Genomic DNA, 13,159 nt, shown 5'->3' with positions numbered 1-13,159 from the left:
TTGTTACAGCACATCGTGTAGATGATACATATTTCTGCCACCGTGAACTGGTGGTGAAGGGTATGAATATTTAAGCTGGTGGATGGTGTGCCAATCAAGCGGGCTGCTTTGTCTTGGATTGTGTGGAGTTTTTTTACGTGTTGTTGGAGCTGCACTCATCCAGGCAAGTGAAGAATATTCTATCATGCCCCTGACTTGTGCTTTGTAGATGTTGGACTGGCTTTGGGGAGTCAGGAGGTGAGTTCTCAGCCTCTCATCTGCTCTTGTAGTCACAGTATTTAGTTAGGTTTCTGGTCAATGGTAACTCCCAAGATGTTGATGGTGGGAGATTAAGCAATGGTAATAACGTTGAATGTCAAAGGGTGATAGATTCTCTCTTGTTGGAAATAGTCTTTGCTTGGTATTTATGTAGTGGGAATGTTACTTGCCACTTATCAGCAGATTCTGAATGTTGTCCCGGACTTGCTGCTTGAGGGGATGTTGTCCTGGACTTGCTGCTTGAGGGCGTGGACTGCTTCAGTATGTGAGCAGTCGTGAATGATACTGGACACTGTGCAATCATCAGCAAGCATCCCAACTTCTGACCTTATGATGGCCAGAAGGTCATTGATGAAGCAGCTGAAGATATTTGGGCCTAGGACCATACCCTGAAACACTCACGCATTGATGTCCTGGGGCTGAGATGATTCACTTTCAACTAGTTGTTGGAGACAAATAACAAGCTAGTAAACCTTCTGTAATTTTTTTGAAGAAGTCAGTGCAAAGCTGATCAAACATACATGCAGTTGAGGTATGTGTATCTGCTGCCAAAACATTCACACAGGTATGTATGTGTTTGCTTGCGTAATGCAGTACTTGGGAAGAGTGTGTATTTTAGAATGTAAAACTATATCAGATTTTGTTTGACCTCAATTTCTCAATGCTGTGGATGATTTAAATGTAAATCAGTTTTCGTGCGTAACATATCTGTTTTCATTTTAAATTGATTTCTGATATAATTTTCTTTGTTCTTGACATTTAGGTCAATGGAACAGAAATAGAATATGAATTTGAAGAAATCACATTGGAACGGGTGAGTTAGAATAGTCACTGTTACATTTGGCTATTCTCTGCATATTTTGGAACATAGTTTAACATCCATTGTTAGCCGGGTATTTTTTGCAATTCAGTGACTTAGTTATGTCTTTAGATAAATGCAACTAACCTGGTTATATCTGAGTGACTTGTACAACATTCAAAATATACATCTCACCTTTCACAAAATCTTTGTAATAATAGTTTTCTATGCATTTGGATTAATTGTCCTTCGAGTAGGGGTGGAGGAATGGATGAAACTTTACAAATTTCAATTCATGCAACTCTTTTGACAAATTAGTATTGTGATGTGGTTATGTTCAGTTGTGTTTACTGGTATTTCCCCAAATGTTAAGTAGCTATTGAATAATAACACTTCCTAATTAATGGTGCATATATTACATTAAACATCGACATATTGAAGTAGAACTGAATGAGTCTAGCTTCTTTATATTATGCCTGTGCTGATGTACTATACCAATTTCGTGGAGAACCAAAAAGGAAGTACATTTATGGAGTTGTGTCAAATCCAAAGTGATTACTCATTTATCAACATGGAGAGGAATTACTGCCTGTATCTAGTGATGGCGAATGAACCAGAGCAGATAAAAGAAATAAACATTAGGAAATTTCTAAACAATAGGGATCGAAACAAAATAAGATTTAGGATAAAGATTGAGAAAGTCATAAGACAAAGACCTAAAAAAGAATGAAAAATGCTACTTTTGAAGGGATGAGAATGGAACTGGGGAAGGAAGATTGGAAAAAAAATGACTTACAAAGTGATGGAATGGTAGTGGGAAATAGAGCTCAGCAAAATGTATTACGCTAAAAAGCATGAACAAACTAGCCAATAATGAAACACTATGGATGAATAAAGAGAAAAGGGCAGAATTGAAACTAAAGAAAAATACATAAATTAAATGTATCGGCTATAAAGGAGAGGGTGACAAAAGGGAATACGAAGAAGTCGAGCAAAGAAGTAAAGAAAATTAGTAAAGCAAAGAGAAGTTATGAAATTAAATTATCATGGAATATAAACTGAATTAGTAATATCCCAACAGAGACCTGCTAAACATTTCTGATAAATTTGTATCTTTATTGCAACAGTACTTCTTTAAATCTCCAATCCCATGCTATCCTTCTCATGCCGTACCCATCCCATTCCTCTCATCTATCTCTATATAATCCCCAATCTTCAGCCTATCCCTTCTTTCTATACCGTTCTCATCCCCCGTTCTATCCCTCTCATATCGACCCACCCCCAGCCCCAATTCCAAAAGCCCTTGAATTCCCTCCTTGCTCCACTCCCATGCTGTTGATAATGCCATTGAATATCAAAGGGAGATGGTTGGATTCTCTCTTGTTGAAGATAGTCATTGCTTGGCACTTGAATGGGATGAATGCCATTTGCCACTTGTCAGTCATAGCCTCAATATTGCCCAGGTCTTGCTGCAGTGGACACGGACTGCTTCAGCTTCATAACTTCGCTTTGCTTTACTAATGTGTTGTTTACGTCTTTGCTGGTGGTCTTCCTATTCCCTCTTGTCACCCTCTCCTTTATTGTCGATATATTTAATTTATGTTTCTTTCCTTAGTTTCAATTTTACCCTTTTCTCTTTATTTATCCATAAGGCAGATCTTTGTCATTGTCAGTCGGGCTCGGTGGGGCCATGCTGGGGTGGTCGGGAAGTCGACCTCCGCTGGCGATCAAGGCCGCACTGCGTTTTCACACTGATGGGCCAATTAAGACTTGCCCAGCATGAAATGTGTGCTGCAGCACGCAGCGCTGCCTGTGCTGGGGGGTGGGTGTGGAGGTGGGGGTGTGGGGGTGGTGGGGGGGGGAGGGGGGGGGGGGGGGGGGGGTGGGGGTGGTGGGGTGGGGGAGTACATGGCAAGTGGGGCAAGCAAGGAACTTCTGGAAAAGTTCCCTGCAGCACAGAGCTGCCTCAGGGAGATGAAGAGTCCTGAAAAACAAAAATAAAGAATTTTTAAACGTTAAAAAAAAATGCCCCCTCATGTGACTCTATCACATGACTAGGGACATGTTATAAATGAGATGTAATTTTTAAAATTTTATTTTTATTTGCTGTTGGAAAGCTCATCCACCCGTGGATGAGGCTTCCTAAAAAGTGCAAAGGCCGCTTGGCCTTTTGCCTGCCCACCAACCGTAAGGTTGGATGGGCAGTGAACAATTTAAGTAAGTTAATACTTTAATAGCCTTAAAAGTCCTCTAATTGTTGGCGGGTGTGCTGCTGATTCCCACGTGAGCCCGTTGACCGAACTATCATGCTACTGCGCGTTGATGTTAGGACGCTTGCCTGATGTCATCACACATCATTTCACGCTCAGCGGGTCGGGCATGCATCCACCTGACAAGGTAAAAATTCTGCCCATAAGGTTTCATTATTGGCTAATTTGTTCATGCTTTTTAGCGGAATATATTTTTGTGAATGGAACTGAACACTGTGCAATCATCAGAGGACATCCTCACTTCTAACTTTATATTGGAAGAATGATCATTGATAAAGCAGCAGATTATACTTGGGCCTAGGATACTATCATGTGGAACTCCTGCAGGAATGACAGAGCAAGCAAGCCATGGAAAGAACAGTGTCAGACACCCACAGTTAAAAAAAGCTGCAGGGAGTCTGTGGGAGACAGAGCGACACTTTGGGAAAAGAGGAGGGAAAAAAAACAATGTAATGTTAGAGGAAAGCAGGTAAGTAATTAGTAGGTGAGATTTTTCTCTCTCTGAACTAGTGCACTAAATTAAACTGAGAGCTGGGAACCTGAGAGCAGAGATTTAAAAGAAAAATGCAGGTGCTGAGGGTGAAGATTTAACAAGAGGGGTTTTAAAAGCAGAGATTTATAAAGAGTGGAGCTGAGAGCAGAGATTTATAAAGAGAGGGAGTTGAGCAGCCAGAGTCCTGCATGGAATTGGGCTGTCCCAGAAGCAAAATGACATCACAGGACAAGGAATCGCATGGGGGGAGTTTTCTGGTAAGTTTTAAATTTAATCTAAATGAATCAAATATAAAGTAAGGCTGAATTGATTGATCAGTTCATGCAGATACTAAAAACTGAAGCCAGTTTTATAATGTATCATTTAATTATAATCAGTGTTCAACCTAGAGAATGAAGTTAGAATGAATAATTAAGAATAGTAACACAAACCAGTTTTTAACTTTTCATTAAATTAAAATCCAAGATTTTCAGATAATCCCATAATCCCAGATGATGTTACTACTGGGCAAGCCAGGTCCCAGGGTGGAAGCTGGTTTGACAGATCCTAACTTTTACTTTTTGTTTAGAAATGTGGAGGGTGGCTCCTGAGCAGAGTCACAGGAGTGAGCTGATGAACTTATAGCTAAAGAATAAAACAATTATTAAACAAGAAGTGATGAACAATATTGCAATACTCCTTCACCCACAACTATGGGTGGAATCGTCCAGTTATGCACTAATTGTGGTAGTGGGTGGGTGAAATGACATTTTAGCCACCGGCCACGATGGTGGGTTTTCATGCCGTATCATCCTAAAACTGCAACATTATTTATACATTCCCAGGAAACACATCATTTCCTTGGCAGGCAGGCTCTGATTCACTTGCCAAGCTGTCACCTGGCCGCTTCATCATGCCAAGCCCCACATTTAAGGTACAGCTGCACTCTGTGCTTCCAGCCTAGGACTGCAGCAAACAACACATGGCCCTGAAAGACAAGAAGACTGCAGCCCTCGAGTGCCCTTTGGACAACGTGTAGGCCTGCTGTGATGTCCTCTACCCCTGTTCTGGCCGCAGGAGGGGCAGCAACATTACCGCTCCATCTTGGTAGTCGATGGCAATGATGATCAGTGCCAATGCTGCACAGAAGAGATTGGCCATCCAATGCAGATAGAAGATGAATAATCTCATTTGTGCAGCCAGGTATAGCAACCATCTCAACACTCTAAACTCACACACTCAAGTCCATCGCACATTCACTGGCATCTCACTCACTGCCAACTCAAAGGACATCACCACCCATTCTCACACACATACCCTACATCTCCATCTGGCCTCACCTCCTCTGGAGACTGCTTCCTCAGGCATCGCCATCTTGAGGCCACTTGCACAGATCCACATATGCCCCCACACACACCCTGGGTTACCCCCTTCCCCTGTACAGCTCTCATCCTGCAACCTCTTCCCTTGCCTGAGGCCACTTCTTCCCCTTTGCCTAGTAAGCCCTACTAGCCCTGCTGCCACTGAAAAGCCCACATATGGCTGCTCTGGTAGGTACAGATCTGCCATGAGCCCCACTAAAAGTGATGTGGTGCTACCTGTGAAGCCTGGCACTGATGACTGAGAGTGCTGACCGAAGCAAAGTAGGCAAACAAACCTTCAAGTCCGAGTGAAGTGCAGCCCGCCTAGTGCATGTCGCTTATGTGCTGTTGTGAAACATATTGGCATGTTTTCCTGCAGACATGGGTGAATGATCCAGCTGGGGGGAAACGATCCCAGTGGGCTGGCCTAATAATGATATGCTGATGTACTACAATGAGGTTCCTGACATCTGATGGCGGAGAACGCAGCCTGCCATTGCCGAGCTGAGTGGATGATCGCGAACTGGTTTCATGTTGTCATGAAACCGATTGCCCCACTCACCACCGAACACGCCCAACAGCGGCAGGCACGGAAAATCCTGGCCTATATCCTTACAGATATATACAGATTCATAAAGATAACAGAAAAGTTACAAAATCTATCTTATGTTCTCATGTTCACAGTAATTACACAGTCCATATAAACCAATAGGCGACCTGTGGTCAGGCACACCACACTCTGAAACCAAGTGGCAAATGCCACCCCAAACAGAGGGTACGGATCTCTCATGAACATGCCCCAAACAGCTGTCACACCATGAGCCAACCAGTCTCTCTGAACTCCGTCTTTCACATGAGGGTTTCCCATCTCCACTCTCGAAGAACTCGCATGGAATCTTTCTCTTGGACGCCTTCCACAAGGGTCCACCTCCAAGTTTTTGAACTCTCCTTCTGATGTTCCTCTCCCCTGGATCGCCACTTGCGTTTAAGCTTTGCCTTCCACAAACTCTATCTGAGATACTCAGCTGCGCCAACAGAACACCATTGCTTCACATGCCCATAGTAAGGAGTCACCACCTGTCCCCTTGGATCTTCTGGCTTCTGGCAAGCCTTTGTCTTCTTCAACAGGTGTTTTAAAGTCTGCACGGTATGTTCCACCATCCTGTTAGATTGTGGATATTTGCGACTTGACGTGATGTGGCATAACTTCCAGTCCTGTGCAAATTTGCGAAATTGAGTCCCTGAGAATTGTGGACCGTTACCTGAGATGAGCACTTTAGGTATGCCGTGGCAAGCAAAAGTTGATTTGAAATAATGTATTTCAGTGATGCTTTTACTATAATTTCTCAGCAATACAGACCCAAAAAATTTTGAGTAATGATCTACTGCTAGTCGGTACTCACTGTTGTCAAATGTAAACAAGTCTACTCCAATTTTCTGCCAGGGCCCCTCTGGAACACTGTGTGTTCTTTTTGTTGTGATTTACAGTACTTTTAACACACTACACATGCAGTCACCATTTCCTTGATTTGTGCTCCCTTTCCAGGACACTACACCTCGAGCTCTTCTTCTGCACATTTCTGTGCTGAGGTAACTTTCATCTATGCGCTACACAGTTTCTTTCTTCACTGTTGCAGGGATTACAATCATTTCCCCCTTGAAAAGTATTCCTGCTGCATCATGATGTTCCTCATGAAAGTTCCAGTATTCTTGTACAGCAGAAGGGGCTTGGCTCTGTTGTGTGGGCCAGTCAGTTTGCACAATCTGCCACAGTTTTCTCAGGGTGGCATCATTCTTGGTTACTTCCCTGATCACATCCAGTTTGGTTACAGCCACAGGTAAGTTCTTTGTCAGAATGTAAACCTGTGCTTTTGTTTCTTCTTCCTCTTCCTCTGTGATGGGCAGGTATGCATGTGACAGAATGCGGTGTACATTTCCTTGCCCAGTTTGTATTTAACTCTGACTTGGTACTTCTGCAGATGCATTAGTAATCTTTGGATTCTTGGTGGTGCACAGTTCAGGGGCACCTGCCTCAGTCTGTGTTTGTGTTCTTCTCGTGAGGCTTCCCAGATCAGCACATCATCAAAATAGGTTTCCACGCCCTCTAACCCTTCAAGCAGCTGCATCACTGTTCTGTGTAACACCTCCAGAGCTGAAGTAATATCAAAAGGTAAGCGTAAAAACCTGTATCATCCGTACAGTGTGATGAAGGTACAGAGATAGGAGTTGCATTCATCCAGCTGGACCTGCCAGAAGTCTGAACTCGCATCCAAGACTGAATAGTATTTAGCATCAGCTAGCTTACACATGATCTCTTCTACTGTGGGCATCTGGTAATGCTTTCTTTGTACTGCCTGGTTTAGGTCTCTGGGATCGCAGATTCCCATCTGATTTTTCTATAATTACAATTGGATTAACCCACTTTGTCGGTTCTTCAATTTTCTTGATGATATGAAGTTTCTCCATTCTGTCCAACTCTGCTTTCAGTCCGTCCCTCAGCATTACTGGTATTTTCCTGGCTGGTTGTATTTTGGGTGTCACAGTTTCCCCAATCTTGATGGTGTGTTCTCCTTTTTGGGCAGCCAATCCCCTGGAACATATCTTTATACTCGCTCAGGATGTCATCAGTGGTGGCAGTCATTATTCTCTTGATTGGCTTTAGATTTCCACAAGCTATGATTCCAAGAATGGGTTTTGCATCAGTTTTCACCACTCTGAATGGAAGTTCTTGAGACTGTTTTTTGTAGTTCACATTAAGTGTGCACTTGCCTTCTATAGTATTTTTTTCACCTGTGTAAGTAGACAGCTTCACTTTTTTATTTAGCTATTTTTCTTTGCTTATCTCATGATACAGGCTCATGAGAATGACATTTGCTTGAGCACCTGTGTCAAGTTTGAAATTCACCATCATGTTGGCAATTTTTAAATCAACCTTCCATTCGTCTTCCTTGGAATTTGTTGTTACTGCACCAACGAAAAGTTCAGTTTTAGTGTCTGTGTCATCATTTGCAATTGTGTGTACTTTCTTCAATTTACACATCTTAGCAAAGTGATTTTGTTTATCACAGTTCTTACACTACTTTCCGTAGGCTGGAAAACTGTGTGGTAAATGCTCTGTTCTGCATCAGCTGCATTTAAGTGTTTTATTAGTAGTTTTGTTTTTTTTACATTCAAGCTGTCTATTTGCTCTTTCCTGGGGCTGTTTCTGTTCAACTGCATCTAACTGCTTGACTGAGTGCGGCTTATCATCTTCTGTCATCTGCTTAATCTGACATTTTGTTGTCTCTGCTGCTCTGCAGATATTTATTGCTTTCTGCAGCATGAGATCAATTCCTCCCAAAAGCCGTTTTCTCAGTCATTTGCGATCCCACAAATTATTCTGTCTCAGATGAGTGATTCTTCAAGCTCTCCAAATTCACATGATTTAACTCATTTTCTCAGCTCAGTTACGTACTGACTAATGTTGTCACTGCTTTGTGTGAACGTAAAATATCGGTATCTAATACATGATATTTTTAGGGCGGTAGTAGGCTTCAAGTTCTTCCATTATTTCTTTTAAGTCATTTCATTTCTCATCACTTTCAAGTGTGAATGTGTTATAGACCTCTAGGACTTCTTCCCCTGCAATGTGAAGAAAGATGGAAGACTGTACCTGAGGGTCTTTTTTTTATCACAACCCGTTGCTGTGAGGTACAGCTCGAATCACTCCAGAGCCACCTCTAGTTTTCACTGAGAGGAGAATTTTCTATGTTGCTGGTCCAATGAGAAAGGAGGCATTTCTGGACATTGTCCTTGGGAATGCGGCGTACTAAGTGGGTAAAGTGTTTGCAGAGGAAGATTTAGGGGACAGTGATCAATATATCATAAGGTTTAAGAAAAGTGACAATCCAGAATAAGAATAATTAATTGGGGCGGGCCAACCTCAATGGGGTGAGAATGGGTGTGGCGCTGAAAAATCGGAATCAAAGATTTACAGAGAAAACTGTAACTGAACAATGAACAAGCCTTTAGAGGTTGTTTGGATACAGGCGGAGTTCGTTCTGATGAGGGGAAAAGATAGGGCACAGAAATCCAGAGCTCCCTGGATGACAAAAGAGATAGAGAATAAGATGAAGGATAAAAAGGGTGCATGTGACAGATGTCAGGTGGATAATACAATTGAAAATCAGGTTTAATTAAGAAAGTTCAGAGGAATTTTAAAACAAAACAAATCAGGGAAGCAAAGAGAGAGAATGAGATGTGACTGGCAGCTAACATAAAATAGAATCCAAAAGTCTTCTATAGGCATATAAATAGTAAAAGGGTGGTAAAAAGAGAAAAGAGATTGATGATGGACTTAAAAGGGTAAGAGGGCACACTGAGGTACTAAATGAATTCCTTGTATCTGTCTTTACCAAGGAAGAAGATGCTGCCAAAGTCATGGTGGAAAAAGAGGCAGTTGAAACACTGGGTGTGTTAAAAATTGATAATGGGGAGGTATTAGATAGGCTGGCTGAAGTTAAAGTTGATAAGTCACCAGGACCAGGTAAGATGCATCCAAGGGGATGAGGGAGGTAAGGGTGAGAATTGCAGAGGTACTGGCCATAACTTTGCAATCCTCCTTAGATATAGCGGTGGTGCCAGAAGACTGGAGATTTGCAAATGTTACACCCTTTGTTCGAAAAATGGTGTACAGATAAACCCAGTAAAGACCAGTCAGTATAACCTCAGTTGTGGGGAAATTTTTAGAAATGATAATTCAGGACAAAAATAACAGTCGCTTGGGCAAATGTGAGTTAATAAAGCAAAGCCAGCAAGCATTATTAAGGGCAAATCCTGTTTAAGTAACTTGCTTGAGTTTTTTGATGAGGGCACATACTGTTGATGTGATGCTTATGGATTTCCAAAAGGTATTTGATATAGTGCCCCAAAACAGACTTGTGAGCAAAGTCAGAGCTCGTGGAATAAAATGGACAGTAGCAACATGGATACAAAATTGACAGAGTGACAGGAAACAGAGTAATGGTGAACAGAATGTTTTCGAGCTTGAAGAAGGTTTATAGTGGAGCTCCCCAGCGATCAACGTTAGGACCCCTACTCTTCATGTATAATAATGATCTAGACATTGGTATACAGGGCACAATTTCAAAATTTGCAGATGATGCAAAACTTGGAAGTGTACTCTGAGAAGGATTTATTAAATTTCAAATGGCCATAGAGAGGTTGGTGAAATAGGCAGAGAAGTGGCAGATGAAATTTAATGCGGAGAAGTGTGTAGTGATTCATTTTGGTAGTTAGAATGGGAGAGGCTATATAATATAAAGGTTACAATTCTAAAGGGGGTGCAAGAGCAGTGGAACCTGGGGTATATGTGTGCAAATCATTGAAAGTGGTAGGGCAGGTTGAGTCAGCAGTTAATAATGCATATGGGATCCTGGATTTTATGAATAGAGGCATAGAATACAAAAGCAAGGAAGTTATGATGAATAAAAACAAAAAGCACTGGAAAAACTTTGTTTTTATTTCAGATCTCCAGCATCCACAGTATTTTGCTTTTATTTCAGGAGTTATGATAAACCTATATAAAACACTTGTACAGTCTTAAGTATCATGTCCAGTTCTGGGCACCACACTTTAGGAAGGATGTGAAGGTATCAGCGTGGGTGCAGAAAGATTCGCGAGGATGGTTCCAGTGGTGAGGAACTTTGGTTATGGAGATGGATTGGAGAAGGCCATTCTTCTCAGAGAAGGAGAGGTTGAGAAGAAATTTGATGGAGATGTTCAGGATCGTGAGGGGTCTGGACAGTAGATGGGGAAAGTTGTTCCCAGTACTGGAAGGATCAAGAACCAGAGGACACTGATTTAAGGTGATTTGTAAAAGATGCAATGGGGTCATGAGTGAAAATTTTTTTAGGCAGCGAGTAGTTAGTATTTGGAATGCTCTGCTTGCCAGTGTGGTGGAAGCAGATTTAGTCATGCTTTCAAAACAAAACTTAATCATTATCTGAAGAGAAAAAATATGTAGGGCTACAGGGAAAAGGCGATGGGGTGGTACCAGATGAAATGCTCTTGCAGAGAGTCAGCATGAATACAACGGGCCGAATGGTCTCCTTCTATGCTGTGACCATTCTATGATTCCATGTCCTGAGGTTGAGATGATTGGCCTTCAAAGGCCACAAACGTCTTCCTTTGTGCTAGGTAGAACTCCATAAAGTCATAAGCTTTACCTCCGATTCCCAATGGTTTCAGTTTTGCTACGGCCATTTGCCGCAGTCCCCCAAAGGGACTGACTCTTACCTCATCTCTGAAATTCAGCTCTTTTGTCCATGTTTGAACTGAAGCTATAATGAGGACTGGAGCAGAGAGGCCCACAAGCTGAGGATTAATGAACAGGTTATTACTGAGTAAGTGCCGCTAGTTAGCAATGATTCCAAAAATGCAGCACTGAATTAAATTTATAAAGGAAGAAAGGAACATTTATTTTCTCATTGAGCAACACCACAGGAGACCCAGCAAATTATATAATGCATTGTTTATTAAATGACATAACTTCCATATTGCACAGGAAGTTAACCAATCAAAAATCACATACTCTACTGCATATTTCTCTTACTCCTCACATCAGGCCACTTAATACATAGCATTTGCTGTCATCAGATAAGCTTCTCTCTTAGAAGCTTCAGGCTAGCGTCCCACTCTGCTTTAAAGTTGCCATTCCTCTGCACAATTTATGCTCAGCTTTATTTTCGGCTCACTGCATGTGCAACTTCTCTGCACAAACAACTGCCTGACATGCCCTGGTAAATATTAGGGCAGTCAGCTCCATGCTTCCCTCCCTATTGAGGCTCCCAGGTTTGCCTCCAACGACTTATATTCCATCTCAAGGGCATGGTCCTATTTAACATCTTTGCTTCCCTCATATCAACTGTTTTCCATGCTTCTGGTCAGAATTATTGCTTGGTTCTTGGGCTCAGCTACTCCCAGGACTTGACATATATTCCACTTCAGAACACGGGGCTATATTTGGAATCACCAAAGCACATGAGAGTAATACACGGTCAGGTGAAAAGGGGAGGAAGTAAATGGGAGAGACAATGTTAATAGAATGTTTCCATGACCCATCATCAAGTACACTTAACCTGGTACCCCTGATTTTGAGTATTCCCATATCTCAGTTACTCCATGTCTTTATGCTACAGCCCCCATGTGCTCTCATTACCCAACTGTACCCCAAATACCAGCCTGATGCCATGAGTGGGCCTGGCCTTCTAACTTACTGATGAGTTTTTCTTCCTCCTCCCACTGACACTTCCTTGTCACCCCAAGTGCTTCCATTCTCCTCGCATCCAAAGTATCTCAACTTAAACACTCAATCCCCTGTCTGACTTCTTTTGGAATCCCCTCAATGCTCCCAGACCCCACCACTCCTTCCCAGCCCACAACATTTCTGCCTGCTATTCCACCCATCCTTTGCAGCTTGAGTCACACAGTGTCTCACCTGCATGTTGGAACACCTCTTGATTCTAGAAACTACCTCTGCCCAGTACCTGTTTCACCCTATCTTGCTATTAATCTGGGACTATTAAAAGGTAAAAGGTAGATATCTTTTATCTTAGCACAGGAATGAGTAAAAGATATAGATATTGAGAAAAATACAAAAGAAAGAGGAGATCAAAGAAAGAATAGACCTTAAGAAAAAGGGAGAGAGAACATACATAAAGTTAGAGATAATCAGAAATGCAGAGTCCACAGTGGCAAAAGTTTGTGAGAATCACAGACAGTGATGGAAAAAATGGCAGGAAAAAGACGGTAAGAAGCACCCTTAAACTATTGTAGTGGGAAAGAAGCAGAGACTACTGCAAGAAGAGAACATTTTTTTTCTCTGTACAATGCCACAACATTCATTATTGATGGATATGATAAAAACTGAAAATATATAACCTGAAACTTTTACAGCTGTACCCATCCCAAATGTAGCTGAGACAGCAAATGCAACTTTGCATAGTAAAGGAAGAACAGG

At 41.9% G+C, this 13,159-nt stretch overlaps 1 protein-coding gene across 1 annotated transcript in view; it reads left to right on the top strand.

The window, feature by feature from the left end:
* The window catches only part of dlg2 (discs, large homolog 2 (Drosophila)), a 916,179-nt gene that overhangs the window by 182,874 nt on the left and 720,146 nt on the right, over positions 1-13,159 (top strand). Inside the window, 1 exon segment of the mRNA XM_041198640.1 lies at positions 1,022-1,072. Coding sequence (XP_041054574.1) covers positions 1,022-1,072 — 51 coding nt within the window.

This window comes from Carcharodon carcharias, chromosome 11, assembly GCF_017639515.1.
Source record: "Carcharodon carcharias isolate sCarCar2 chromosome 11, sCarCar2.pri, whole genome shotgun sequence".
In the NCBI taxonomy this organism is placed as follows: domain Eukaryota; kingdom Metazoa; phylum Chordata; class Chondrichthyes; order Lamniformes; family Lamnidae; genus Carcharodon; species Carcharodon carcharias.
The sequence above is the reverse complement of the archived record's forward strand: the minus strand, read 5'-3'. Positions and strand labels throughout refer to the sequence as shown.